The 26,242-nt window shown below is 46.8% G+C and overlaps 2 protein-coding genes across 10 annotated transcripts in view; one reads left to right on the top strand and one right to left on the bottom strand.

Annotated features, from left to right (window-relative positions):
- Nucleotides 1-21,412, top strand: part of RABGAP1 (RAB GTPase activating protein 1) — a 169,233-nt gene extending 147,821 nt beyond the window's left edge. For all 6 annotated transcript variants that reach the window (XM_070379024.1, XM_070379027.1, XM_070379025.1 and 3 more), the window contains 7 exons: nt 3,305-3,397; nt 3,806-3,916; nt 14,749-14,853; nt 15,685-15,768; nt 16,436-16,507; nt 18,161-18,358; nt 19,678-21,412. In XM_070379024.1, coding sequence (XP_070235125.1) covers nt 3,305-3,397; nt 3,806-3,916; nt 14,749-14,853; nt 15,685-15,768; nt 16,436-16,507; nt 18,161-18,358; nt 19,678-19,800 — 786 coding nt within the window. In that variant the 3' untranslated portion in view covers nt 19,801-21,412. The remainder of the gene's footprint in view (nt 1-3,304; nt 3,398-3,805; nt 3,917-14,748; nt 14,854-15,684; nt 15,769-16,435; nt 16,508-18,160; nt 18,359-19,677) is intronic.
- Nucleotides 4,053-26,242, bottom strand: part of STRBP (spermatid perinuclear RNA binding protein) — a 198,764-nt gene continuing 176,574 nt past the window's right edge. For 3 of the 4 annotated variants that reach the window (XM_070379031.1, XM_070379030.1, XM_070379029.1), the window contains one exon: nt 21,441-22,867. In XM_070379031.1, coding sequence (XP_070235132.1) covers nt 22,593-22,867 — 275 coding nt within the window. In that variant the 3' untranslated portion in view covers nt 21,441-22,592. Of the gene's footprint in view, nt 4,498-21,440; nt 22,868-26,242 lie in introns of those variants that run through there. The other variant, XM_070379032.1, reaches the window with a different exon arrangement.

Below are 26,242 nucleotides of genomic sequence, written 5' to 3'. Positions count from 1 at the left end.
TGAAAGTACATTTAAATAGATTTCAAATTTAACCTTCTTGGAGGGCAAATGTGTGAAACTGTGACTTCTACAGCCTTCTGATGGGAGTCAGCCAACAGTGGGTGTGATTTGGAGCTCAGGGGCTTATTCCATCACTTCTGTTTTTCTTGAATTTAGTTAAAACTGCAGTGGTGGAAGTAAGAGACAGACAAAATGAACCCTGGACTTTTAAGGGTGGGAGCTGTGTCTCTTCATTAAGTATTTTCATGCTTCCTGTGTGCCAGGCATTAGGAGTTTCACAGTGCACAGAGTTCCTGCCCTTGTGGAGTTTGCATATCCTGATCTGTGTATATTTTTGTATCATTAATGCCTAGCAAAGAATACTGCACATAGTGAGGCTCAACTACTGGATAAATAAATGCCCCTTCTTGCATCCTTATTAGATTTTAAAAAAAAAAAAAAGGAAGGCCTTTGGCTTTGATTTGTTCAGCAGCTGACTATTAAGTTCTGATTATGTTCCAGGCATTGAGCTGGGCACTAGAGATGCTGGTAAGCAGAACAGATGTGGCCTCTTTCCAAGTGGGAAGACAGACAGTCATGTAAGCACATAAATAAATAATCGTGGACTTGGACAGGTACCATGGAGGATTTGGCTTTATGCTATGAGAATATAAAACGAAAGACTTAGCCTGATGGGGGAAGAGGGTGTCAGGAAGGGTTCACTAAAGAAGTGATCTGGAGCTCTGATCTCAAAGGTGAACAGGAGTGATCTGGACACCAGGTTGCACAGGCCAAGGGACCAGGCTTGAAGCGTCTGTTAGCTTTGGTTGCCATTTCCATTTAGAAGACAGGTCAGTGCTAAGGGATGGAGTGAGGGGTCGTCTCTCGTTCATTTAGCAAGCATGCCTGGGCACTCTCTCTGTGCAGGGCAGGGACAGCAGCAAGTGAGGCCTGTCTCTGACCTGGAGAAGGCGCTAATGATGGGGTATGCAGGCTGAGAGGCACTGGTCTGTCCTGGGTGCAGCCTCATAAGGACACTGGAGTTGCTGCTTTTCCTACTGATACTTCTCATTCCTCACTCAGTTATCAAGCATCAGTCTTTCTCAGCAAGTCTCTGTCTCAGAGGCAGCTTGAGCCAGTTGGCCATATAGCCACACACTCTGGAAGTCAGAGTCAGCTGTGAACCCACTGTGAGCAGCGTTGTGTTTATTTTGTGTGTGTGATGGGGTTGGAGTTAAGGCATTTAAGGGAAAGAGGGAGGAAGAGAGAGACCGAGAAGTGAGGCTGAAAATTAGGAAAGCAGTCAGAGTTCCGGAGCAGCGCGGTCCGTGGAAAGAATGCCAGAGCTCTGTCTCAGAGGAGCCCAACTTATGAGCATTGTTTTTAAACAGCAGTCACATTGTTAACTCAGTTAGAAATGTAATTCGTCCTCAATGCAGAAAATGTGAAAAACCTAGTAAACACACAGAGCCATGCCCATGTCCTGTCACAAAAATGTAAGAACCAGGTGAGATAACACATGTACAGGGTCTGGCACTCACAGGGCACTCACTACACACCAGCTTCGGTTATATGCTGAGGGGGAACCCACCCTTTTACTCTAAGAATGAGACATTTATAATAAGGGATAAGGAGATGTAGAAGACATTATTTTGTAACTAACCAAATGTATGGTTATGTGGGAAATGTTCATTCTTTGTTACCACAGCATGAGAATGAAAAGTCGAAGGATCCTGAAGACTCGTGAGAATGTTTTGTAGGGTTTGGCATCAGGTTTCTTTTTTACAAAGCACTTGAGGAGCCTTTTATCTCTGCCTGCCCTTGTCATTTACACAGACTGACAGCAGAGAGTACTGGGAGGAAGTGTTGACCACCCACAAGCCTCAGTTTTCTGTTCCTCTACTATTGATTTGTTCAGATTGTTTATGAATTTACTGATCACACAGATGTTTTATTTAGGTGCTTTCTTTGTGAATCAGTTACACGCATAATAAAAATTTGCCCCAGCATTAGCCTTAACATAGAAGATCTAGGCTTAGGGATGCCACTTTCTAGCTTGCAGCCTCACCCCATTGGTGTTTAGTGGGCATCTTTATAGACTGCAGCGAGGGCATAGTGCTGGTAGGTTCCTGGCTGCCTCCCTTTGCGCAGCAGCCAAACTCCAAGAGTAATCTGTGATTGGGGCATACCTGTAAACAGCCGACTGGGGCATGTGTCCACAGAATCAATGGTAGAGGAATACCAGGCAGCTCAAGGGAAAGGGAAGAATGAGCAGGGACTAGGAGATGCTGACATGAGCCTGCTGCAAGCTTGGGCCTGTCCTATCCCCTTTCTGCACCTCAGTTTTTTCATCTGTAAAATAAGGAAATTAGACTAGCTCTGAGATGCCTAATTAGCCTGGAAAGTGTTAGTCGCTCAGTCATGTTCAATGCTTTTGCAACTCCATGGACTGTAACCCGCCAGGCTCCTCTGTCCATGAAATTCTCCAGGCAAGAATACTAGAATGGTGGCCATTTCCTTCTCTGGGGGATCTTTCCAACCCAGAGATTGAACCCTGGTCTCCTGCATTGCAGGTGGATTCTTTGCCATCTGAACCACCAGGAAAGCCCAATTAACCTGAAACTCGGGGCTAAAAGTTAGGTGTATGAGTCAGCAGTAAAGCAGTTTGCAGTAGTTGGTAAGAAAAAGCTTGAGAGAAAGAGGACAGTAGTTTAATGAGATGGAAGAGTTTAAGGGCAGAGAGAAGTATGCCTGTTTGAAGGCAGCACAGAAGGTGCTAATGGAAAGGAAAGTGGTAGGAGGTAGATAGTGAGGTGGCTACAGCTTGGACTCGGATGGTGTCTAATGGCCTGGTGCAAATCCTGGATCTGCCAGTCCCTAACTGAGTGGCTGTGGTCAAGTTACCTAACTTCTTTACTTCTCAGTTAAGTTGCCTATAAATTGAGGCTATTAATACCACACCTTATGGAGAGGTTGTGAGGTCACAGAATGGAAGCTCCTGCAGCGTTGCTGGTATGTGCTGAAGAAAATGGTGTGTAAGGAGGAGGGAGAGGACGGATAATCAGACCTAGAACTCAGACAGGAGGGGTCATCTGTTGGATGTTCATTCTGACACCCTTGGTAAAATCTTCAGGAACCAATTATCCCCCCACAAACCCCTAAATTTGAGTAAGAATTTTAGTTTCTGAGCTTATGTGCAGGAAATACCACTTTGGTGGTTAACTTGGGATGCCAAGGTCAGTAGAGATCTTGGTCTTCAATGCAAGCCTTGAAGCACCCACCTCTTCCTGATGCTTTTTAATTTGTGCTGTGCTCTATCCTACAGATTAGTCAGAAGAAGTTGAAAAAATACGAAAAAGAGTATCACACCATGAGGGAACAGCAGGCCCAACAAGAAGACCCCATCGAGCGATTTGAGGTTTGTTTATGGCCTAAGTGATGTGAAGTGCCTTCAGCCTTTCACTTCAGATAATTGTGCCTATAATTAGTTTTAGTGAGCTCTGCTTAAAATTTAGTTTCACTGTTTCTAGGTTCCAGTTTCAGTTTTGAGTTTGCAAATGAGAAAGCAAGACTTGTTTCACTTCATGCTAGTTGTCTGGTTTGTTACAGTTCCCTGGGCTTTTGTCACAGTAACAAGTAACTGCCTGATGGTTAATTGAATCAGTGGAGACAGCAAGGAAGGAACTGTTGCTTGGCAGCACATTGGGGCCAGCCACATCTCCCCAGATTCCCGTCGGTCTCAGCAATTAGTTTTGAGAATTAACCTGAAAAGTTGTCGTTTCCATCTGATCTTTATGTCTACAACTGGTTTCTCCCCACCCATCAGCGAGAGAATAGGCGCCTACAAGAAGCTAACATGAGGTTGGAACAGGAAAATGATGACTTAGCCCATGAGCTGGTGACCAGCAAGATTGCACTGCGAAAAGACCTGGATAACGTAAGTCTCCCTTGTCTGAAAAGATGCTTATGTTGAGACACTTCTCCCTTAATCAGGTGAAATCCTGAAGTTTTTGTGTTTATTCTAGTTAGTGTTTCCCTCTCATGAGGACCTCCTCTTTTCGGTACAGTTCCTTCCTTTCCTTCAGGGGTCATTGATGATCTCATTAAGCCCTCCTTTCCACACTTTTCTCTCATTATACATGCAGTCCCTGAACACCTCTCCAGACATTGATTGAAAGACCTCTGTGGCTGATTCTTCAGCTATTACAGTTGTCAGTAGCATTTAATCACTGTTATTTCCTTAACTTACCCCTAACACAAGAACAGATTTTGTCATCCTGGATACCACATGCCTTTTGCATAATCACTGCCAGTTGTAATAAAGCCCAGTGCCTCCACCACTTGCGATTTCATCAGGAATCTCTGCTGGCAGATGTTCTGTTTTTCTTTGCTTCTCCTAATCTTGAAAAGTTTGAGCTGATGGCATTCCTGGCAGGGTGTCGTCCATTTTCTGTACGGCAGGCTTCCCATAGCGCACTCTCTCGTTCATGGTTGAGGTCAGACGTTGGCAGACTTTTTCTGTAAAGAGACAGACATGACTTGGTGGGCCATATGGTCTCTGTTGCAACTATGTAACTCTGCCATTGTCACGGAAGGGAGCCATAGACAATAAATAAACAGATGAGCTTGGTGGTGTTCCAGTAAAACTTTATTTAGGAGAATAGGTGGCAGGCTGGACTTGGCACTTGGACAGAGTTTGGCAGCACCTGACTTAGATTTTCCTGTCACTTTTCTGCTCATTGATTTTTCCAGAGACAGGCTTAGGCTGTTGAGGGTTTACAAGGAACTTACATAATATGTTGAACACCATAGGATATATGAATTTCACAAGATCTTGACATCTACCAAACATGTATGAAAATCCTGTGTGCTACTATATTTCTTCAGCAGTCTATGCTTTCATTAGATTCTCCGAGTGGTTCACACATCAGATGAAGAGAAAGAGATGTGGTATCTACTGGTTCATATTCTCTTAGAGAGGAAGGCACCCAGGAAGAAGCAGAGCCAGGAATATAACCCAAGTGCATCTAATTGGAATGTCCAGGCTTTATCTGTGATGCCACACTCCCTCCAAAGTAAATATGAAACAAGAAGCTGTGATTTGATGTCATAACTACACCAAAAATATACTACTTTCAGAATGTTTCCCAAACCCTTAAGGAGTTCTAGGTGCTGCACAGTACTTTGTACTTAATGTTAAACTCTCCAGGAAACCCTGTACAAGGGATACAGTTTCACTGAGGAGGCCAGACGAGGCTAAATGTCTTACACAGTCCCAGTGTTAATCAGTGGCAGAGCCCTTAGATTGAAACCCAGTTGGCCTGACACTCTTGGCTCAGAGGAGCAGGACCCCTGCTGCCTCTCGGGCTCAGAAATAGCAAACTGAGGTCCCACGTCCAGCCATCACCAGTGCTGAGAAGATGGATGTTTCTGCACTAAACATTGAGTCCCTTTCCAAATTGGTTTTCTCTCATTTCTATTGGATCATCACTGAAAATCAGCTAGGTTCTGAAGTGAAGAATGTGCAGTCTTTTCACCATTATTCGACTTCAGGGTGTTAGATTTTTGAAAGAACTTCTTCATGCCTTTTCATACTTCCCTTTCTGTATCCCAGAGAAAAGCTCTGGTTTGTGGCTTATAGGATTTCCAGAACCCTCGTTGTATTTCCAGCTAATTTTATGTCATTTTTGTTATTCCTCACCTGTCACTTCTGTGACTTGTCCATCACACAGCAGCTATGGAGAAATCCCCAGTCACCCAGTGAGTCTGTAGGTGACCCCACCCAAGCTTTCTCCTCTATGAAATGGGGCCTGACATTGGTGCTCAAGACTGAGAGGGAACCTGTGTAAGGCCCCGTCTGTGTCCTCTCCCGCATGGCTGCTCTCTATACTAAGGGGAGAGCGGTGGAAACAGACTTGGTGGCAGACCTGCTGGGATTGGAATTCTGGCTCTCCTGCATTCTAGTTCTCTGACCTTGAGCAAGTTGCTAAGCTTTCCCCATCGAATTACTTGGGCCTCTATCAAAAATCGATTGGCCCTGTATGTACGGGTCTCCTTGATTCTATATCTGCTCCATTGATGTCTATGTCTATCCTTATGCCAATACCACACTGTTTTAATTACTGCAGTGTTACCAATCTTCAGATCAGGTCATGTGAATCCTCCAACTTTGTGTTTTTTGTTTTTTTTAATAGTTTGGCTATTATAAGTAAGTTGTATTTATATATACATAAGAGAATCAGTCTCTCAACTTCTAAAAATAAAAGCCTTCTGGGATTTTGAATGGGGTTGTGTTGAATCTATAAATCAGCTTGAGGAGTACTAACATCTAAACAATCCTTGAACCTTCCAATCCATGATTATGGTACAATTTTCATTAATTTAGATCTTTTTTAGTTTCTGTTTACAAGACATGCACAAAGTTTGATCTGTTATTACGGGCAGTTTTCTTCACTGAATTTTCCTGTCGCTAGTCTCTAGAAATACAGTTGACTACTTGACTTTGTATCCTGTGACCTTGCTAAATTCACTTACTCTAGTAGCCTTCTTCTTTCTTTTTTAGGATTTTCTACATACATAATCATATCATCTCTGAATAAAGACAGTTTTGCTTCCTTTCAAGCTATTCTGCCTTTTTCCCCTTGCCTTCCTGCACTGACTAGGACCCTGGGAACAATGTTAGATGTGAGAGTGGGCCTTGTTCCAGATGTTAGCTCCAGGTTTTCTGTAGATCAAGCAAAGGAAGTTCTCCTTTCTTCCTATTTGCTGGAAGTTGTTATCATGAGTGGGTGTTAAATTTGGTCAAATGTTCTTCCTGCATCTGCTGAGGTGATTATTTGCTGTTTTTCACTGTATGCAAACTGTGCATTCCTATGTAATTTGGGGTTTTCTTTTTTTAAAGATTTTTATTTGTATTAAAGATTTTTGTGTTCCAGACAAATATTTGTCTATAGAGTTTCATTAATGTTTTAATATGGGTTTGATATCAGGGAAATGCTGGCCTTCTAAAGTGAACTGGGAAGTGTTCCCTTCTATTTTTTTAAGGATTTTATGTGGGATTGTTTATTGAATCTTTGATTTAATATCCTAGTGAGGGCACATGAGCCTGGAGTTTTCTTAACCAGAAATTATTTAATTATAATTTCAGTTTATTTTCAGATACAGAGCTATTCAGATTTCCTAAATCTTCATGTGTAGATCCTTATAGTTTGTGCCTTTCTAGTGATCTGTCCATTTCATCTTAGTTGTCAAATGTATTGGCATAAAAAATCGTTGATATCCCCTCATTCTTTTGATGTTTATAGGATCTGTTGAAGGCTTCTCTCTTTTATTCCTGATATGGGTAATTTCTGTCTTTTCTCTTTTTTTTCTTATCTAACTAGAAGTATATCAATTGTGTTGATCTTTTTAAAACCCAGCTTTTGGTTTTGTTGACTTTTTTCTTTTTGTTTTATTGATTTCTGCTTTTTATTATCTCCTTCTCCTTTTCTTTTGGTTTAACCTGCTCTTTTTCTAGCTTAAAGAGGAAACTTAGTCATTGATTTGGACCTTTAGTCCTTTTAAAAATAGGTATATAAAGTTAGAAGTCTCTCTGAGGCACTGTTTCAGCTACATCTCACACATTCTGATGTGTTGTGTTTTTATTTTCATTCAATTTTTGTGATTTCTTTGATCTCTGAGTTAATTAGTAGTGTGTTGTTTAATTTTTATCTATTAGGGATTTATCCCAGAAGTTTTTCTGTTCGTTGATTTCTGATTTAATTCATTTGTCATCAGGGTACATACTTTTCCTGATTTTAATACTTTTAAAGCATACTTTTGCCAAAGAATGTTCAAACTACTGTATAATTGTACTCATTTCACATGCTAGCAAGGTTATGCTCAAAATCCTTCAAGCTGGGCTCAGCAATACATGAACCAAGGACTTTTAGATGTACAAACTGGGTTTAGAAAAGGCAGAGGAACCAGAGATCAAATTGTCAACATTGATTGGATCATGGAGAAAGCAAGGGAATTCCAGAAAAAAACATCTACTTTTGCTTCATTGACTGTGCTAAACCCTTTGACTCTCTGCTATACCAGGGTCTGTGGGTCTGTGGGTCACAAAAAACTGTGGGAAATTCTTAGAGATGGGAGTACCAGACCACCTTACCTGTCTCCTGAGAAACCTATATGCAGGTCGAGAAGCAAGTTAGAACTGGACGGGAAACAACTGACTAGTGCAAAAGGAATACAACAGGGCTGTATATTGTCTCCCCGTTTATTTAAATTATATGCAGAGTACATCAGGTGAAATGCCAGGCTGAATGAATCACAAGCTGGAATCAAAATTTCCAGGAGAAATATCAACAACCTCAGATATGTAGACGATACCATTCTAGTGGCAGAAAGTGAAGAGGAACTAAAGAGCTTCTTGAGGGTGAAAAAGGAGAGTGGAAAAGCTGGCTTGAAACTTAACAGTCAAAAACTAAGATCATGGCATCCAGTTCCATCAGTTCAGTTCAGTCGCTCAGTCATGTCTGACTTTTTGCAACCCCATGAATGGCAGCACAGCAGGCCTCCCTGTCCATCACCAACTCCCGGAGTCCACCCAAACTCATGTCCATCAAGTCGGTGATGCCGTCCAGCCATCTCATCCTCTGTCGTCCCCTTCTCCTCTTGCCCCCAATCCCTCCCAGCATCTGGGTCTTTTCCAGTGAGTCAACTCTTCACATGAGGTGCCCAAAGTATTGGAATTTCAGCTTCAGCATCAGTCCCTCCAGTGAACACCCAGGGCTGATCTCCTTTAGAATGGACTGGTTGGATCTCCTTTCAGTCCAAGGAACTCTCAAGAGTCTTCTCCAACACCATAGTTCAAAAGCATCAATTCTTTGGCACTCAGCTTTCTTCACAGTCCAACTTTCACATCCATACTTGACCACTGGAAAAACCACAGCCTTGACTAGACAGACCTTTGTTGGCAAAGTGATGTCTCTGCCTTTTAATATGCTATCTAGGTTGGTCATAACTTTCTTTCCAAGGAGTAAGCGTCTTTTAATTTCATGGCTGCAGTCACCATCTGCAGTGATTTTGGAGCCCCCAAAAATAAAGTCTTGACACTGTTTCCACTGTTTCCCCATCTATTTCCCATGAAGTGATGGGACCGGATGCCATGATCTTCTTTTTCTGAGTGTTGAGCTTTAAGCCAACTTTTTCACTCTCCACTTTCACTTTTATCAAGAGGCTTTTTAGTTCCTCTTCACTTTCTGCCATAAGGGTGGTGTCATCTGCATATCTGAGGTTATTGATATTTCTTCCGGCAGTCTTGATTCCAGCTTGTGCTTCTTCCAGCCCAGCATTTCTCATGATGTACTCTGCATATAAGTTAAATAAGCAGGGTGACAATATACAGCCTTGACATACTCCTTTTCCTATTTGGAACCAGTCTGTTGTCCCATGTCCAGTTCTAACTGTTGCTTCCTGACCTGCATATAGGTTTCTCAAGAGGCAGGTCAGGTAGTCTGGTATTCCTATCTCTTTCAGAATTTTCCACAGTTTATTATGATCCACACAGTCAAAGACTTTGGCATAGTCAATAAAGCAGAAATAGATGTTTTTCTGGAACTCTCTTGCTTTTTCTATGATCCAGCAGATGTTGGCAATTCACTTCATAGCAAATATAAGGGGAAAAAGTGGAAGCAGTGACAGATTTTATTTTCTTGGGCTCCAAAATCACTGCAGACAGTGACTACAGCCAAGAAATTAGAAGACACTTGCTCCTTGGAAGGAAGTGAAAGTGTTAGCCATTCAGTCATGTCCAACTCTTTGCAGTCCCATGGATTGTAGCCCACCAGGCTCTTCTGTCCATGGAATTCTCTGGGCAAGGATACTGGAGTGGGTAGCCATATCCTTGGAGGAAAAGCCATGACAAATCTAGACAGTGTATTTAAAAGCAGAGACATCACTTTGCTGACAAATGTCCTTATAGTCAAAGCTGTGGTTTTTCCAGTAGTCATGCACGAATGTGAGAGTTGGACCATAAAGAAGGTTGAGCACTGAAGAATTCTTGCTTTCAAATTGTGGTGCCAGAGAAAAGACTCTTGAGAGTCCCTTGACAGCAAGGAGATCAAACCAGTCAATCCTAAAGGAAATCAACTCTGAATATTCATTAGAAGGACTGTTGCTAAAGCTGAAGCTTTGGCCACCTGGTGCAAAAAACCGACTCATTGGAAAAGACCCCGATGCTGGGAAAGATTGAGGGCACGAAAATGGGGTGACAGAGGATAAGATGGTCGGATAGCATTACCAACTCAATGGACATGAATTTGAGCTGACTCTGGGAGATAGTGAAGTACATAGGAGCCTGGCATGCTGCAGTCCTTGAGGTCACAAAAATTCAGACGGGACTTAATGAGTGAACAACAACAAGAAAAGCATACTTAGGCTTTATTTTGGGACTTTCCGTGATCCATTTGGGTTGAATGTACCACATGTTCTTGGAAAGTACATCTATCCTGCTGTTGTAGGTGGAGCGTTGTGTAAACATCACTTTGATCAAGCTGATTCACTGTTGGTTAAATCTTCCGTAGACTTGCCACTTTTCTCTTTATTTATTCCATCACTTACTGAGAGAACAGTGAGGAAATGTGTAACTCTGTGCCCTAATCTATTTCTCCTTTATTATGTCAGTTTTTGTTTCTTTTAATTTGACTTTATGAATACATTTCAAGTTTCAAGGAGTGACTCTTGGTGTTATGTAATGTCCCTCTTTGTCGTTGGTGATACTCTGTTCTGAAATCTACTTTGTCTGATATTAATATAGCCATTCCAGCCTTCATAGTATTGCATGGCATATCCTTTTCCATTCTTTTTTTTAATATATCTATGTCTTTATATTTAAAATGGGATTTTGTCACCAGCTATAGTTGGATCTTGCTTTTTCAAATTCAGTCTGACAGTCTCCTTTTAATTGGAATGTTTAGACCAGTTACATTTAATGTAATTATTTATATGGTAGATTTAAGTCTACCACCTTGCTGTTTGTTCTCCATTTGTTGTATTTGCTTTTTCTTTTTTTCCCCTTTTCTGCCTTCTTTGGTTTAATTGGGTATTTTCATGATTTCATGTTCTCTCTTCTGCCACCCTGTCAGTGGTTCTGGAGCTCTCTCATCTCCAGAGCTCTCGCCCACAACTTTCAGTTGCCACAGCCTCTCTGAGCCCCTGGCTCTGTCTCCGTAACCCTTTGAGGCATGCTCTGTGTAGAACCCCTTACCCTGCTCCTTGGTCCAGAGGCAGAAACCCAGAGTGGTAGTAGAACCTTGCTTGTTTCCTTTCTCCCAGGAGCCACAGTTCTGCATTGGTTTTCAGGGTCAGCAGACGGTAGCTTTATATACTTTGTCCAGTGTTTTGTTTATGGGGGTGGGTGAGTCTGGTCCTGGTTAGTCCTCCATGACCAGAAGTGGAACTCTAGATGGTGCTGATCCCACACGTTCTCTCCTCATGCGCATACGTAAGTAGAGTGGCGCGTGTGGCGCCCTCAGGACCACCGTCAGCCGCCCGGTGGCCTCTGCGCACTTTCCCGTTGAAGGGGCGCAGCGTTGCAAGTCAGCTCCTGTAGCAGGGATTCCAGCTCTGCCACACGCACTGTGCAAGCTTGGGGGAATCACTTGCCCGTCTAACATTTTTCTAAATTTTGGAGTCAGGGTGGGCAAGGAAGACTCTTGGGTTAGAAGACCCCCTTCGTGGTGAGCCAGCTGTCCTGTACTTGTTAAAATCAGTCTTACCTCCCATGGGAGTGATGATGAGTAACAGAGAATGTATGTATGTGCTGTAGGTTACTGCTCAGGGGCTTTACCCAGGTCCAAGAGAGAGAGGCAGAGGTGACAGGATGTTCTCTTGATTCAAGTAAAATAAAATCTTTAACAGGACTTCATTCTCCATATTATTTCCTCTGTTGTTTGAGTCTCATTTCCCTCTCACTTGCTGCTTGGGTTTGAGCTAGAGGAGAAGATAAGCCACTCCCCAGCAAGGACAGGCTTAAATCCAGGACCCCATTTAATCACAGGTATGTGCAATTTGCCAGTAACTAATGGCTTAGAAATAGAGGAAAACAATAGAATGGCAAAGACTAGATAGAGATCTCTTCAAGAAAATTAGAGATACCAAGGAAACATTTCATGCAAAGATGGGCACAAAAAAAAGGCCAGAAATGGTACGGACCTAACAGAAGCAGAAGATATTAAGAAGAGGTGGCAAGAATACACATAAAAATTGTACAGAGAGATCTTCATGACCCAGATAATCATAATGGTGTGATCACTCACCCAGAACCAGACATCCTGGAATGCGAAGTCAAGTGGGCCTTAGGTAGCATCACTATGAGCAAAACTGCTGGCGGTGATAGAATTCCAGTCGAGCTATTTCAAATCTTTAAAAGATGCTGCTGTTAAAGTGCTGTTCTCAATATGCCAGCAAATTTGGAAAACTCAGCAGTGGCCACGGGACTGGAAAAGTTCAGTTTTCTTTCCAATCCCAAAGAAAGGCAATGTCAGAAATGTTCAAACTACCACACAGTTGCACTCCTCTCACACGGTAGCAGAGTAATGCTCAAAATTCTCCAAGTGAGGCTCCCAACAGTACATGAACCGAGAACTTTCAGATGTTCAAGTTGGACTTGTAAAAGTCAGAGGAACCAGAGATCAAATTGCCAACATCTGTTGGATCATCAAAGAAAGAGAGTTCTAGAAAAACATCTACTTCTGCTTTATTGCCTACTCCACAGCCCTTGACTGTGTGGATCACAACAAACTGGAAAATTCATCAAGAGATGGGAATACCAGATCACCTTGTCTGCCTCCCGAGAAATCTGTATGCAGGTCAAGAAGCAACAGTTGGAACTGGACATGGAACAACAGACCGGTTCCAAATAGGGAAAGGAGTACGTCAAGGCTGTATATTGTCATCCTGCTTATTTAACTTAAATGCAGAGTACATCATGCAAAATGGCAGGCTGGATGAAGCACAAACTGGAATCAAGATTGCTGGGAGAAATATCAATAACCTGAGATATGCAGATGACACCACTCTTATGGCAGAAAGTGAAGAGGAACTGAAGAGCCTCTTGATGAAAGAGGAGAGTGAAAAAGCTGGCTTAAAACTCAACATTCAAAAAACAAAAGATCATGGCATCTGGTTCCATCACTTCATTGTAAATTGATGGGAAAACAAGGGAAACGGTGACAGACTTTTACTTTCTTGGGCTCCAAAATCACTGCAGATGGTGACTGCAGCCATGAAATTAAAAGATGATTGCCCCTGGAAGAAAAACTATGACCAACCTAGACAGCATATTAAAAAGCAGAGACATTACTTTGCCAACAAAGGTCCGTCTAGTCAAAGCTACTATGGTTTTTCCAGTAGTCATGTATGAATGTGAGAGATGGACTATAAAGAAAGCTAAGTGCCAAAGAATTGATGCTTTTGGACTGTGGTGTTGGAAAAGACTCTTGAGAGTCCCTTGGACTGCAAGGAGATCAAGCCAGTCCATCCTAAAGGAAATCAATCCTGAATATTCACTGGAAGGACTGATGCTGAAGCTGAAACTCCAATACTTTGGCCATCTGATGCGAAGAACTGACTCATTGGAAAAGACCCTGATGCTGGGAAAGATTGAAGGCAGGAGGAGAAGGGGACAACAGAGGATGAGATGGTTGGATGGCATCACCAATTTGATGGACATGAGTTTGAGTGAGCTCCAGGAGTTGGTGATGGATGGGAAGCCTGGTGTGCTGTAGTCCGTGGGGTCACAAAGAGTCAGACACAACTAGGCAACTGAACTGAATGGCTTTTTGAGTTGCATGGTGTGCCATTCTCAAGTCTCCACTTAAGGCCTCAGCCCCCAGCCCCCTAGGACCTATGCCTCCCAAAGAAAACGTGTCTCAGGAAGTGACGTGGTAGCAGGCGCAGGGACTGTTATACACTTAGCTCCGTGACCTCAGACATACTGTTCAGATTCAGGGAACCACCATCCATTGTCAAAGGAAGCTGCATGTGAGAAGCTTGCAGAGATGCTCCATGTCTAGCTGTGCCCCTGTTCCCCGCCTGCCTTCTCACGTGCTGCCGTCTCTCACTCTTTGGTTATCACTGGACACTCAAGGGTAACGGACCCTGTGGTCAGGGCGGGTGCACCGGTGTCGCTTGGCCCCGTAGATCTGCCCGCCAGGCTTCTGTGTGCTTTAGAAAAACTCGGGTGGAAGATGGCCATTTCAGGTAAGAGAACGAGCGTGCCTGGAAGGAGGCGCCTGCCTTTGTCAGATGAGAACAAGAGCAAAATGCAGAACGTGTTTGATGAAGCAGAGAAAATCCTGAGAGTTCAGAGAAGAAAACCAGAATTCTGAGTCTTCATAATAATGATGGCTGCCTTTTATTGAGTGTCTGCTACATGTTAGCAGAACTGCGCAGAATCCTTTCCATGCCTTCCCTCAGATGAAAATCCTGAAGCTCCGATAGGTTCTCTGTGACTCCTCCTAGTGGCACAAAGTCAGGGAGCGATGGGAGTCAAGGCCAGGCTATCTGATGCCAAAGGCCAGCTCCTAGCCACTGCCCCACACAACACTGGGCAGGAGACGGCCTGGCACTCATGCACGAGTGTGCTCTCGGTGTGACCTCGAGCATATCACAGCCCCTCTCTGGATCACAGTTTCCTCCTCATCCTAAAGTTGGGCTATGCTGCATAATTCAGACCCTTTCAGTTCTCACTTTTTCTGTAACAACATCTCTCAAACCTTTCAGGCTGAGGAAAAGGCAGATGCACTGAACAAGGAGCTGCTTATGACCAAACAAAAGTTGATTGACGCAGAGGAAGAGAAAAGAAGGCTGGAGGAAGAGTCTGCTCAGGTATAGGGGGCATCGCCCCTCCCACACTCCTCTATGTTTTGCAGATGCTTGAGAGCTGGGATTTCACTGCTGGCTTCCTCTTGGCCCTGGAGAACTCTGGAGACAACTGGCTTCAGTTTCTCTCCAAAGGCCTTTTTTACTTACTAGGTAAAGCAACATAATGGTTCTTAATAATTAAAATGTAGAAGGAGACAGTGAGGCAAAGCCCACCCTTCCACTGGGGCAGAAGTTCCTGTGTGCCAGCATCTGAGTGTGCCCAAAAAGGTTAGCATTTCTGCGGAAGGAAAGCAGATGTCTCATAATGTGTGGTTCCTCCCCTACTTGCCCTGTCCACAGCTATCTCCCCACAGAGCCAGCTCTGGGAGGCTTGTCCTCAGCACAGCCCCTGGGTAGGAAGAGCTTCGGGTGCTGCGCCCTGGGCAGGCTGGTTCTGCCTCACTGTCCACCTGCTTCTCATCTCAGTCAGGCGACCCGAGGTGAGAGGTGACGGGCATGTGCCACATAACCCCCGAGGCGCTGAAGGAACAGCCGTGCTCCCATCAGCTTTTCCTCGACCTTTGCTCTGTTACCTCCTCCGCCCAGGGCCCCAGTGTGGGCTGCACTGACAGGGACTTCAGCCAAAGGCCCACCTGAAGCAGGATTTGATGTAGTCGGATGTTCCAACTTCCATCCCGGCATCAGGAGTAGGGTTCGTACTGCTGAGAGAATCGGGAGGAGACAGGAGCGCCCCCTGGGACTGTGGGGTCAGCGCAGCACGACACCGCTCCTGCCGGGGCTTCCTGTCTGTCTCCCTCAACCATCAGTCACCTTTGCTTTTCTTACTGTGCACAGTTAAAAGAAATGTGCCGTCGGGAACTGGACAAGGCAGAATCCGAGATTAAAAAAAACAGCTCTATCATTGGCGACTACAAGCAGGTGGGTCTGTGCCCTGGAAGTGGGCCACACGCTCTGGGCGCTCTGCTCGCCTGCGTGAGAGGTTTCCTTTCCACACCCCAACGTGTGCCCACTCGGCCACTGGCCCTGCAGGAGTCCCTGTGCTTCTGGTCGAGTTACCGTGCTGATTCAGCTGTAAAACAGGGGGACTCGTGACTCTCCCAGAGAATTGTTGTGAGGAGTCCAGAGATTATGTTTGTGGCCCTGGCCTAGGTCCCTCACGCAAGCAGGCATTTAATCCCTGGAGGCCACCCTGGTTCTTGGGAGCACTTCAGACTCCGGCTGCTCGTGTGTGGTCCTGTGATGGGGAACCACCTGTCCCCCAGCTGGTCCATTCTGACAGCGTAACTGAACTGGTCTTGTGCCTTCAGTCCTGGGCTCTCTTGCTGGCTCTGGAGTCTGGCGTGTTTGTGACATTGACCATCGAGTGCACTCTGGCACTGATGGGTTCTCGCAGGTCCTGGGCCAGTGGATGCGGAGGTGACAGAGCCAGGGCACCCTCTGCCCACCTGTCATCTGCTCCCTCCCGCTCAGTACTGTCTCAATCCATGGTCCAGCCTCTACTGTGGAATACACCACGAGCCCAGACTGTGCAGATTATGACACTGCTGAAGAGGCTGTCGTGTGAATACCATGTTTGTTTCCTTAGATTTGCTCTCAGTTGAGTGAAAGATTGGAGAAGCAGCAGGCTGCTAATAAAGTAGAGATTGAGAAAATTCGGGTAAGTCTTCATTTATCAAAGAGATTTTATCCCCCCTAGTTCATTTAATGGCTGTATTCACAAAAGATTTGGGGAGGGGAATATTCCACCTGGATTTCAAAAGTGAGAGAGGCTGATGCGTGCCTGACGGGGCAGCTGTCGGGGCCTGGCTCAGCGACTGACAGCTCCTGTCTGCCTCTTTCCATTGGGTAGGGGTACAGAGCAGACCAGAGGAGTCCTGACGTTAGACCTCAAGGTGCAGGTGTCCCTGTTCTTTATAAATCCGTACAACGTCCTCCTCTGGATTACTTCACTTTTTAAAAAAACCACATGCAAGAGCCCCTTGACTGGAGGTGTTGTCTGTGACTCCTGCAGCAGCACGCTGAGGCAGAAGGGTCCTGGGGGTGACAGGTCTCACTTGAGGGTGGCAGCTGCAGAGGCCAGGCCACTGCCCACGATTTTCTGTAGCTGGGAACCACTCCCCACGATTTTCCGTAGCTGGGGACCACTCCCCAGGAGTTTCCGTAGTGCGGGGACATCTGCCTCCTACTATAATGGACCCAGATACAGTGAGAACCGGAGTTTTTAAATGTTTTGTTGCCAGTTTCAGAGGTTTTGTTCCTTGATGTTTCTTTATTATTAGACTACTTGTCAACTTTTACTTGTGAATAATTTGCTGAATAATTTGAAAAAGATGAACAATTTACTGAAAGATACTTTACTAACATATTTATAACTGGGTGGACAGAAATGTGGGAGAGTTCGTGACCATGTTTGCATGAAGCAACATTTTACCTGGAACAAGGTGATATTTGGCCTCTATCATAAGCAGTGTTTAACCAGCAGTACCAATTTTTTAAGCAAAATTCATTTTCTGATTCTAAAACTAATAATGTTCATTGAAGAAAATTGGAAAATACGAATAAAGGGGCAGGGGAAGAAAGCCTTATAATCTCACTACCCACAGACTACACCACCATTAACACTTTGGTGTGTCTTCTTTCCATGTTTGTATTTCCTCTAACATACAAATTTTCTTTCAGTCTAAGATACGCATTTTTTTCAAATTTACATCTGAAGTTGGGACATATTTCATAACTAATGGCTTTTGTGGTTTCACTGGCAGAATATTTTCTTAGAGGAAAATGAAATGATGTTTCTTATAGTCATTGCTGTCTTACTTTCGTGAAATGTAGTGTGTATTTGTAACTAAGCTTTAACGACATTTTCGTGTCCTAGTTCACCCAGCACCATAGCATTTTTACCAAATTATGAAAAATTCCTCAAAACCTTTTCCGAGGCTGCATACTTCCTTGTATAAATACAGCACATCCTATGTAATTTCTTCCAGGAGCTGGATAGTTTATCTCCCCACCTCTTTTCTGTGTCTCTGATTCTGCAGTGAAATTCCTTGTACATAAATCTTTATCTAGTTGCTCCTTTTTCATTTTTTTAGCTAAGATTCCTAGATGTGAAATGACTGGATCAAGACATAACAATATTTGTATTGCTTTTGGTATGTAACGCCAGGTGACTTTTCCAGTAGGTCATCTAACAGTTTACAAAAAGAACATAGTTTTTCAGAAGCTATAGTGCTCAGCCAGGCTCCCCAGAAAGGAGATGCTTACACCTTCATGTCTCCTTTGTCTCTTCACATCTCACCTTCAATTTCAGCAAAAAGTAGATGACTGTGAACGCTGCCGGGAATTTTTCAACAAAGAAGGGCGCATAAAGGGCATGGGCTCAGCTAAGGAAGTTGTGGATGAGGATACAGATGAGGAGAAGGAAACGCTCAAGAACCAGCTGAGAGAGATGGAGCTGGAACTGGCACAGACCAAGCTGCAGCTGGTGGAAGCGGAGTGTAAGATCCAGGTAACAGTTGCAGCCTCGCATTCCCAACCAGCCCTCTGCCCCTGATGCAGGGGGCCCAGGCCTGCACGAGGGTATGATTTTCTGGGGCTAGAAACCCCAGAAATGATATTGACGGTTTGGGGTTTTTTCCCTTTTATACTTGGACCATAATCCTCCTGGGAAGAAGCCTGTTACTTGTTATTTACTAGTGGATGTTTAATTAGTATTTAGTCTGTCCTAAGAATTGGGCTTTCTCATAATGAGAATTATCCATCTAACTTGGAATCCTTCTGGTGGAGGAGAGAACATATGATTTGAACTCGCAGCTGCACCAGCAAACCCTTTGACATTGGGTTAGTAACCTCCTTACACTTCAGGTTCCTCATCTGCCAGTGGAGGTGATGAGGGTCACTCTGATTGTTTGCTTTGAAGACTAAAAAAGCTAATGCACACAAGGGGCTCAGCATGCTGTCTGAGGGCTTCACAATACCAGCTTTTATGTCCCAGCTCCTGTCACTTAACCAGCTTTGTGCCTTAGGACTTATTACCTAATTTATCTGAGCCTCCTTTCCTGAAGAAACTGGGACTTATTTTGGTCATCTTTATACTGCACGGCTAGTTCCGGCAGCACCGTGCTGAGCACAGGGCAGGCGCCAAGCACAGAGCATGGAGGAACCCAGTTTAGGACTAAAGCTGAAGACCTGGTCTCCCCATCACATTCATCACTGGACACCTGCTCGCCCAGGCCCAGTTTCAGCTGCTGGCGCTGCAGAGCTAAGACGCGGCTTGGGCGACTGTCTGGGTAATTAGGAAGGGCCTCACCAAGGGCGGTGTCTGATCAGAGAATGGACAGAGGTTGCAGCTGGTGAAGGGGAGGAGCGCTGAGCCAGCACAGGGCATGGCATGTCCTCTGTGCTGTGCGCCCACAGCACAGAGGGCGCAGTGGGCCTGCCCGAAAGGTCCAGATTGTGAAGCATCTCACATGTCTTGCTAGCAGGTCTAGACTTCTAAGGTGCTTGCTGGAAATTAATTCTGCGTTCTTAGCTAGAGCGTTCGGCTGACTCCAGGTGTGCAGTGGGTAGATGGAGGGTGAGATGTTCAGATGGGAGGCTGTTTCAATAAAAAGATGAGGTCTTAACTAGAAAACGTGCCAAAGCTTTTGGCCCTCCAGATCTTTCTGTGCCAGTTTTGAGAGCTGGGGTGGGGAGCGGGGGTGGTGGCTGTTCCCAGAGTTGTCTCAGGAGGAGACAGACTACACTTGTTGCCTTGGCTCAGCTCTGGGGAGGCAGCGTCCTTTGCACAGGAGACCAGCATCCTCATGTCCATTGTTGCTCTTCCAGGACTTGGAGCACCATTTAGGCCTTGCCCTCAACGAGGTCCAGGCAGCCAAGAAGACGTGGTTTAACCGAACACTGAGCTCCATAAAGACAGCAACTGGGGTTCAAGGGAAAGAGACTTGCTGAGAGCAGCTGCTGCCTCCAGACCCTTCGGAAAACATGACACCTTTTGTTGCCTTCTTTGGCCAGATGTGTGATTCTGTGACATGCCCCAGGACAGAATGTCCGCAAGTCAGATCCATAGAAGCCTGTCGGGAGGTCACTGTGGACCAGAGCTCGTGAGGCCCTCCTCACTGCTGATACTAACAGGCCCGCTGACTCGCCTGCCGCTCTGGACACTCCGAACGTCACTCCTCCATGTGACCTCCGGCCTCTTCCCAGTTAGGTCAGCTCATATCCAGCCCAGCATCCGAGTTGACGTTATCAGAGTTTGGGGATCTTCAGGCTGTTGGTTTTTTTCTAAACCTTTAATTTTTTTTTAAAATACACACACACATAAAATATATATATATATATATAATATATATATATATATAGGGGGACGTAGAGCAGGGGATCAGTAACTCAAGTACCTGCTCCAGTGCCAGCAGAGGGTCCTCTGTGTAGACATGGAGAAGCACTTTGTTTAAATAGGAGGGTTTCATGCTTGTAGTTGAAGCCACCTAGTTTTGTTAAACTCTACAATGCACAGGTTTTGGTTCGGCATCACTCACGTTTCTGATCAATTCTATGCAACTCTCATAGTTTCTGTTGTTCTTATTGTTAGCTGCCAAATGACTCCACAGCGCTGGGGCGGGTGACTTGACCGACTGTGAGACTGGGTTAATCGTAACATGGACAAATCTTATTTTGCTTCATGTGTCTGTGTGTGTGTGTATAGATATCTTTTTCCCAATGCACCCAACTGACAGTGTTTAAATCCCAGACTAGGACTGATCTGCACAAGTTAATTACGTGGTTATTTGGGCACTTACTGCATTCAAGGTTTGTCGGGCTCTGCTCTCTACCCTGCTGGTGTGAGAGCTGTGAAGAGCACCTTCACTTCAAGGTTCCTAGTGTTTTTGCACAACAGGTTGTACAAGTGAGAAAGACTTTGAGTTCTGTATGTGTGTAAGAGAGAGAGTGTGAATGTAAGGCTGTGCAGACACATGCCAAGAGGCCCGCGTCCTGCTGGCCTGTGTCCCCGCCTGCCTGGGCCTTCCCTGGGGTGAGGCCAGTGCAAGCCTTGCTCTTCGGATGGGCTGCAGGTTCTCACTTCAAAACTATAGAATGGGGGTTTTAGCACCTTTTTAAAAAAAATAACTTTAGACTTTTAATTTATATAGTGATAACGCTGACAGGCTGTCTCGCAGATGATTCTGCCGTCTTCTGTGCGTGCAGTGTGGAGTAGCTGGTTACAAGAGGCACTGGTTTGTATATAAAGAGACTTGGGTGGTTTTGTATCTCTTTTTTCCTGTTGGCTGTATTAACACTTGCTGAAGTCATCTGTGATAAGGGAGGTAACAAGCGGCAACCCCTGATCCCCCCAGACCATCCCCTCCACTGCTGTCTGTGTCCTTGTTCAGTTACCAAAACAGCTATGCGCCCATCTAAAACTAGGTGTGTGGACATTGTGCTAGGGTAGTTTCAGTGTGTCAACTTTATGAATTGAAATATAAACCAGTAAAATTGTATTACTGTTTCTTTTGTTGGTTTTATTTTAACAGCATATTCATTAAATATTTTGGTACAAACAGCATCACTTTGTAAAAACCAGTTTTATCATTACGTGCTCTTGCCCACTTCCTCCCCCGCTCCCGCTCTGGGCTGAGATGCGTGTGAGCAGCCATGCATGGCCAGGCCCGTGGCGGGTGGCGGGGTTGGGGGAGAAGACACAGGCTTTGTCCCCCGGGGGCTGCTGCCGGCACCTTCCTCGTGAGGACTGTCCATCCTGGAGAAACGAAGTGCTATGGTGATGGGTAAGATGTGACTCGTGTGCTACAGGTTTAGGGAAGTCTTAATGGAGGTGAGCGAGTGGTAAGACCTTGAAAGACAAAAGCATCTTACCAGGCCGAGATGGAAGAGGGCACTGCGGGCCCCAGATGTGCACATGCAGGGCAAGCGGCCGAGGGGCAGAAGTGGTCAGTACCCAGACTCTCTGGGAAGAGTGCTCCTTCCGACCACTGCTGGTCTTCCTACGCTGCAGCCCCCCAGGAGGAGGCTCCCAGACGGGCCGTCCTTCACCACCTCACCCACTTCTCTGCAGCAGGAAGAAGAGAGCAGTGCTCCCCGCACCCGACGGCCCCTGCTTGCTTGACCTGCCCTCCACGACCCCGACACCAGTCTCTGGATGAAGCAGGCTGAGCTGCAGGCCCCGGAGAAGGGAAGGCGGTGAGTGAGCCCTGCCCCGTCTTCTCTCCACAGCCCAGATGCAGGCCTGGTGCCTGGCAAGTGGCCGGGCTGTGACAGGAGCTCTGCGAAGGCCGGCACAGGGACTCTGGAGGACAGGTGGGATCCCTTTGCTGCTCAAGGCCAGAGGGCACGTTTCTGGGGTCCATGTTCCCGGCCAACCAGGTCGAGAGTCCAGAAGGGCTGGCCTGCCCCTGGCTTTTCCCTGCCCCAGAGTCACAGTGTGAGGAGGATAGGGGCTTGCAGAAATCATCCACTCAGCGGCTGTGCCCTGTCAGGAGAAAGGCACCCCCTTGGCCCATCAACCTTGGCACACCTAAAGTGACCAGGGTCATCCTGAGAGAATGAACGAGCTCCACCTTGGGTGAGGGTGGGCCTGGATGAAGTGGTTTGGTGGTTTGGTGACTGGGAAACGGCTGGAGCTCAGAGTGGGAGGAGGTGCAGAGGTGGTCGCGTGCAGCAGAGGGGCCAGACTAGCCCCCCAGGAAGCTGAAGCAGGGTGTAGGTTTCAAGAAGCCTGGCTGTGAAAGTCAGTTGAGGGGAAGGAGGGTGGTTGGAGGGAACCGTGGTAGGAAGAGCAGTGACTTCGTGCTGGAAAACTGGCATCCTGGTACTGACCACGTGACCAGGGCTCCACTTCCTCCCCGACTGCAAGACATGAGACAGGCTGAGTAGCTTGTTGAGCAGATCTCCAGGGGGCTGCTCGCTGTCAATGCGGGCTGAAGGCAGCTCATAACAAAGGCAGGAGGGATCCACTGCCCGGTCTCCAGGAGTGCCGTCTCCATCTGTTCTGGACTCCCAAGTCCTGGCGGCAGGAGAGCACCATGCGGGGAGTGAAGAAAAGAAAAACCCTCTAGAACTAAACCCCAAACAGCACTCTCAGCTCTGAACTGCCCAGGAGCTGTGCAGAAAGAGGTGGTGCCAGGGGGAGGTGCCAGGCCTCTCAGACCTTTTGGTTCATCTGGATGATGGATGTGTGAAGGGCTGAGGTGCTTCACTTGCTCAGAGATGCATGATTCTGACCCTGGGATTCAGGCCGCCTTCTCAGCTTCATTTGGACAGAGTGAGGAGAAGCAGGCAGATGAGCTCAGAGTGGCTGGGGCACTCAGTTCCAGAACAAAAGGACTGAACGCTCCCTAGCCCTGCCCTTCCCCCGTTGCTGTAGGTGTAGGAACCTGGCCCATGGAGAGGTTTCTGGCCCAGACCCTGCGGTGTCTCAGCTCCCAGCGACCAGCAGGGCAGCTGCTTTAAGATGACCACGTGGGCCGCAGGTGGGAGTAAACTCACACTGCTTCACCGCAGGCACACCGGGGCTTCCCAGTGGCTCAGTAGGAAAGACTGCCTGCAACGCAGGAGATGCGGGTTTGACCCCTGGGTTGGGAAGATCCCCTGCAGCAGTGGTAACCCACTCCAGCGTTTTTGCCTAGAGGATGGACTGGTGGGCTGCAGTCCATGGGGTCACAAAGAGTCGGACACAACTGAGCACGCACGCATGGGCACAGCTGGACCAAAAGCCCTGGGTTCAAGCCAAGCCATGACTCTGGATGCGCGCCTCAAGTGGGAAGGTCACGTCTCCCTCCTGAGTTCTCTGCCATGGCCTCAGCGCTCACCTCTATCTTACGTGCTCCTGTTAAGCTCGGCCCTTCCCGTGTTCTCCCTCCAGTTGATGGAACAGCCCTATTAAGTGATGCTGTCCCCAGATGTGAAGGTGAAAGGCTTGCCCGTGGTGACAGCATCTTGGATTTCAATGCTTTCTACCAGGTACCACCACCACCACCTTCTCTGACCCAAAGCCAGGCAAACAGTGCTCCTCCCGTGAAACCCTGGCTTCAGGGTGGGAGCAGGGCCCCCGGGAGAGAGCAGCAACTGGCTGGCTCCCCTTCTCATCAATGCGCCCACCCATAGCTTTCGTCCACTCACCTGGAGGGCAGCAACAGGCCCTGGCCTGGCTCCCCCAATACCCCTCCCTGGGCTGCCAGGGCATCTTTCTCATTCTTCCGGGGGTGAGCCGAGACCTTAGAGTTATTGGAGCAGTTACTGCAGAACCTCACACAGGGAGCAATGGGAAGAGCGGTTTTTCAAGTTGCTGCCACCATTTAGAAGTTCTCCCTTGGGCAACTGTCTTTACCTCTCTAAGCCTTAGCGTCAAGTGGGAAACCGGTCAAGAGTAAGACTGAGGCAGGTGTGCGAGATACCGACGCCTAGTCGAGGCAGTGGCCAGAGCTCAGCACTCCCTGTGCCAGCTGTGGGTCAGAGGCTCAGGCAGCGTAAACTTGCATCATTAGCAAAGAAGCAGAGTTTCAAGGACTGTAAACAGGAGTAGGGCTGAGGCCTGGCCCTCTGGCAGTGGAGGGAAATCCTTCTCAGGTGCTGAGCTGGAGGGTCAACGTGGCTCTGCACTTGACCCTTTCATCAGAGCCAGAGTAAATCCTGCACAGAAAAGTCCAGCCCAGTGCTGTTGAAGACAGAAGCTTTTATTTTTATTCATCCAAATGAGGAAAATGCAACATGTCAGGGCATTATAGACAAGCTGCAGCAGCCAGACAAGAGGGTCAGTCAGTCTGTTAGAGTCCAACACAGTCAGTGTGGAGGAGCCGCAGTGTGGACGCTGCCTATGGGAGTCGGGGTGCAGAGAGTCCCTGTGATGAAGGCCAGGCATCTCTGGGCGAGGCACTGGAGACAGTCCACACGTGCAGGCTGCTGCCTCAGCCTTACAGCTCAGAGTCCTGCGTGTACTCGCCGCCCCAGAGCGGGGACAATCCACGGTGCTCGTATTCGCCAATGTTTTTTTAATATAATACACAACATAGTTATTGCCAAGGACTTTGCACTGCAGTTATACTATGTACACTTTTGTATTCAGAAAAAAACACAGTAAATAGATAACACAGGTATTTTATATAGATTTCTTAAAAGCTGTCTTCATCACCAGACCAGAGTGAGAGCAAGTTAGCCAGAAGTTCGACGTCCTACGTGTCACTGTGCAGTAAACCAGAAATGTCTTCTACCCACAGCTACATGTGGCGCCGCCTGAACCCCTGTCCTGGCTGAGGGAGGGCTAAGACTGAGCAGGACCCCTTCCTCCTCTGTAAGGGACAGATGCCCCTTCAACAGCTCAGGGCTTCAGGTCTAGACTGGCTGCCTCCTTCCCAGTGAATTCTGCTCGGAATGGATGAGCAGCAAGTCTCAGCGGCCACCATCCGGGAACCCTACTACATGGCAGGCAGACCAGGGTGCCGGGACTGTGGGGCCAAGAGGCCCGGCCCACCTGCCTCCCTCCTGCACGTGGCCTGGCCCCACCTAGAGCTCCTTCAGGAGACCTGCCTTTTCCTCAACATGTGGCCGGGCCCCAGCCACTTAGAGAAAGATTCAGCACAGCTGGGCCACCCGGTCCCCAGTCAGCTGAGCTCACAGGTACCGAGGGGACAACAGGCTCCACCACTGCTGAGAGCTGTAGTTAATGACGTCTGCCTGAGGCAGGTGGCTCACGACTCATTCAGACATCACGAGAGACAAAGGCGCCCCCTGACCAAGCATTCCCTTTGCGGCCTCAAGACCCTGGAAAGGAAGTCTGTCTGGAGGTTGACACCAGGTCATGAGACATCGGAACCACCCTTGATCCCTGGGACATGTGGAAAGGCCCCTGCCTCCTGAGAAGCCACCACAGTAAGGAACAAGGGGACCAGTGGTACTCCATGTCCGCATAGAGAACCCCACCGCACCACATAGGGCCGGCCTGGCAGGTGAAAGAAGAGGTATTTCAGGAACCTGACTGAACTCCCAACTGTCCCTCACACAGGGGCCATTCACTACCTGGGCATCAGGGCCGCAGCTGAGGGAGCCGGTGAGGTGAAGAGTCAAGGAGGCTCAAAGGTGCAATGCAAACAAGGAAAGGAGTGTAAGCTTAACCACAACTTAAGCCCGAGGGTGTTTGTGAGGAGAGGTGCTCATGCCATCCTGAAGGGAGCAGAGAAGAGGCTGGATACTGGGAATTAGGTTCAGCGTCCTTGATAATAAAGTACAAGTGGAGAAGACAGTCTTCTAGCTGTCTATGACTCATTTCCCTAAACAAAAATTTTAAAAAGTCTTCCCAGAACAAATATTTAGGTTAGATTCAAAAAAGAACTTTAGACCATCATCTGTTTCCCTAAGCAGGAAAATGAGACAGATGGTATCAAGC

The sequence above is a fragment of the Bos mutus genome, chromosome 11, assembly GCF_027580195.1.
Source record: "Bos mutus isolate GX-2022 chromosome 11, NWIPB_WYAK_1.1, whole genome shotgun sequence".
Lineage (NCBI taxonomy): Eukaryota > Metazoa > Chordata > Mammalia > Artiodactyla > Bovidae > Bos > Bos mutus.
The sequence above is the reverse complement of the archived record's forward strand: the minus strand, read 5'-3'. Positions and strand labels throughout refer to the sequence as shown.